We start from the raw sequence: 2,005 nt of genomic DNA, 5'->3' as shown, positions 1-2,005 counted from the left end.
GCGCCGCCGGCCCCGCCGCCCCCAGCTTCCCGGCCTGCAGCGGCAGTCGGGGCGGCCCTGCAGCGCTCCCGGCCCGCACCCCGCCGTCGGGGCCGCGCGGATCCCCGGCCGCCTTCCCCGGGGGAAAATCACCAGTGAGTCGGGACCTGCACAGGTCCCGCGAAACCGGCTCCGAGGTGTGCTCCCGTGTGTGAAATTAAACAGGAATACGGGTGAGGTTTATATTACTGTATTTAGACCGTCAATAACTTAAAAATACAGCGAAATGTACATTATTTTTACACGTTCCATTTGGTTTGTATTTGTTAGACATTCTCTTAAATGTCTAAAATAGCCAGGAGGGGACAGTGCAAAGAGACCGGTAGTGGGACAAAATTCCAATCGCTGGGATAGGGCTGGCAGGAGAAAGCGCAAACTAACAAACAAATGCGGCACGAAAACAACAGCGGCAAACTTATTCCTTACTGCAACCTGGGATAAAGAACCCGAGATCTTATAAAAGTACAGTTAGAAATAGTAACCCTGAGAAACAAAACCAAAACAAAACAACATGTCACATTATAAAGAAATCAAATGGTTATTTACATTCACAACCTCAAGATTAAACCCTTTTGGAGAACAAAGCCTGTAAGTCCTAATGCTAAATAGATATCAAGTCTAGTTCTCGGGTAGTTTTCAAAGGTACTAAAAATCAGAAGACCTTTTCATACCTCCAGACTACAAAACCTGGTATACAAAATTATGTCCAATCATTTTAGGGCTAATATACATTTAATGCAGGAAAACAATAAGCAGCACCTGAAACACAAGTATCTCAAGCTTTAAAACTTTAAATTAGGATTCAAGCAGAAAACAGCAACTAAGGGATCATTTCTCAATTCCTACTCGGCGCAAAATTTTGGACACCATATCTGCAGATATTTAAATAACATATTTACAGTTCAGCAGTTCCATGTACAATACGATTGCGCTGGTTTTTATTGTACAACCTCATTTTTCACCATTTGTTTACAATATACAAAATAGTATTTGACCCATTAAAAATACATACAAAGACTTGTTTGTTGAAGACTACGTGTACAATCTATCTACTGCATTTTTCCTTTTCTCGGTCAAACAGAAGTCCTAACTGGTATCACCATTTGCTTAGTAGAAATAGTGGATAAGAAACACCTCTTGATGTGATGAGATACTGTCGATTTAAGAGGCCTATGTGTGCTGGGACATGCCGTTCACTAAACTCCTAAGTTGCTTTACTACAGTCTCTATTAGCTTCTGCTTGTCACGGTCATTCTTCCTGAACTGAGCAAAAATGTTGTTCTTTTTGCTGGAGTCTTTCATTCTAGAGAAATAAAAAAGCAAATGACAAACACATGAGAAACGTAAATTGAAAAGGAAAAATCTGACTATTTAGATTGGTTTACTACTGTTCTTCTTTTGATCTTTCTGCTAATAAGAACGGAAAGATTACAAAACCTGTTCACTATGTGTTCTTAAATTAAACTTCTGCAATGCAGAAGTGCAGAATGTGTTCATTTCAACAAATACTACTTCACAAATAACCTGTAAGTATTAAGCAAATACCCCTTCAGCAGGCCCCTGATCCTACCAATTGCCTTAGGAGAGAAACAAGTCAGATAACCCGTTAGTATCATCTGCTTCCATGGTAAATTCAGATTGAGTGCATGGGTGAATTTTGTTCACCATCAATAAGGGGCATCTATATTGCTGATTTCCCATACCAACGGATATAAAAACGAAATTCGGGAAATTAAGTAAGTTACAGAAGCAATATTTTGTAACAACATATGCGATACATACCCTCTGTGAACTCTGCAAAAGACATTTTCATCGCAGGCAGGAGAGGAGAGAAAACACTGTTAGAAAGCGTATTTAAACCGCAGCGTGTTTTGCTTGACGCGGTTTTTACAAGCAGGTTGGTACCGCGCTGCCGGTAACGTGCCCTGCTCACCCTGCCCTCCCTGCCCGCCCGCAGGCCGGCCGA

General features: G+C 41.6%; 1 protein-coding gene across 3 annotated transcripts in view; it reads right to left on the bottom strand.

The window, feature by feature from the left end:
* Positions 1-213: 213 nt before the first annotated feature.
* The window catches only part of EXOC6 (exocyst complex component 6), an 88,994-nt gene continuing 87,202 nt past the window's right edge, over positions 214-2,005 (bottom strand). For 2 of the 3 annotated variants that reach the window (XM_005416444.1, XM_031062305.1), the window contains 2 exons: positions 1,822-1,833; positions 214-1,342 (listed from right to left, as the gene is read on the bottom strand). In XM_005416444.1, coding sequence (XP_005416501.1) covers positions 1,210-1,342; positions 1,822-1,833 — 145 coding nt within the window. In that variant the 3' untranslated portion in view covers positions 214-1,209. The remainder of the gene's footprint in view (positions 1,343-1,821; positions 1,834-2,005) is intronic. The other variant, XM_031062300.1, reaches the window with a different exon arrangement.

The sequence above is a fragment of the Geospiza fortis genome, unplaced genomic scaffold, assembly GCF_000277835.1.
Source record: "Geospiza fortis unplaced genomic scaffold, GeoFor_1.0 scaffold130, whole genome shotgun sequence".
NCBI lineage: Eukaryota > Metazoa > Chordata > Aves > Passeriformes > Thraupidae > Geospiza > Geospiza fortis.
Note: the sequence above shows the minus strand (reverse complement) of the source record. Positions and strands in the feature narration are given on the sequence as shown.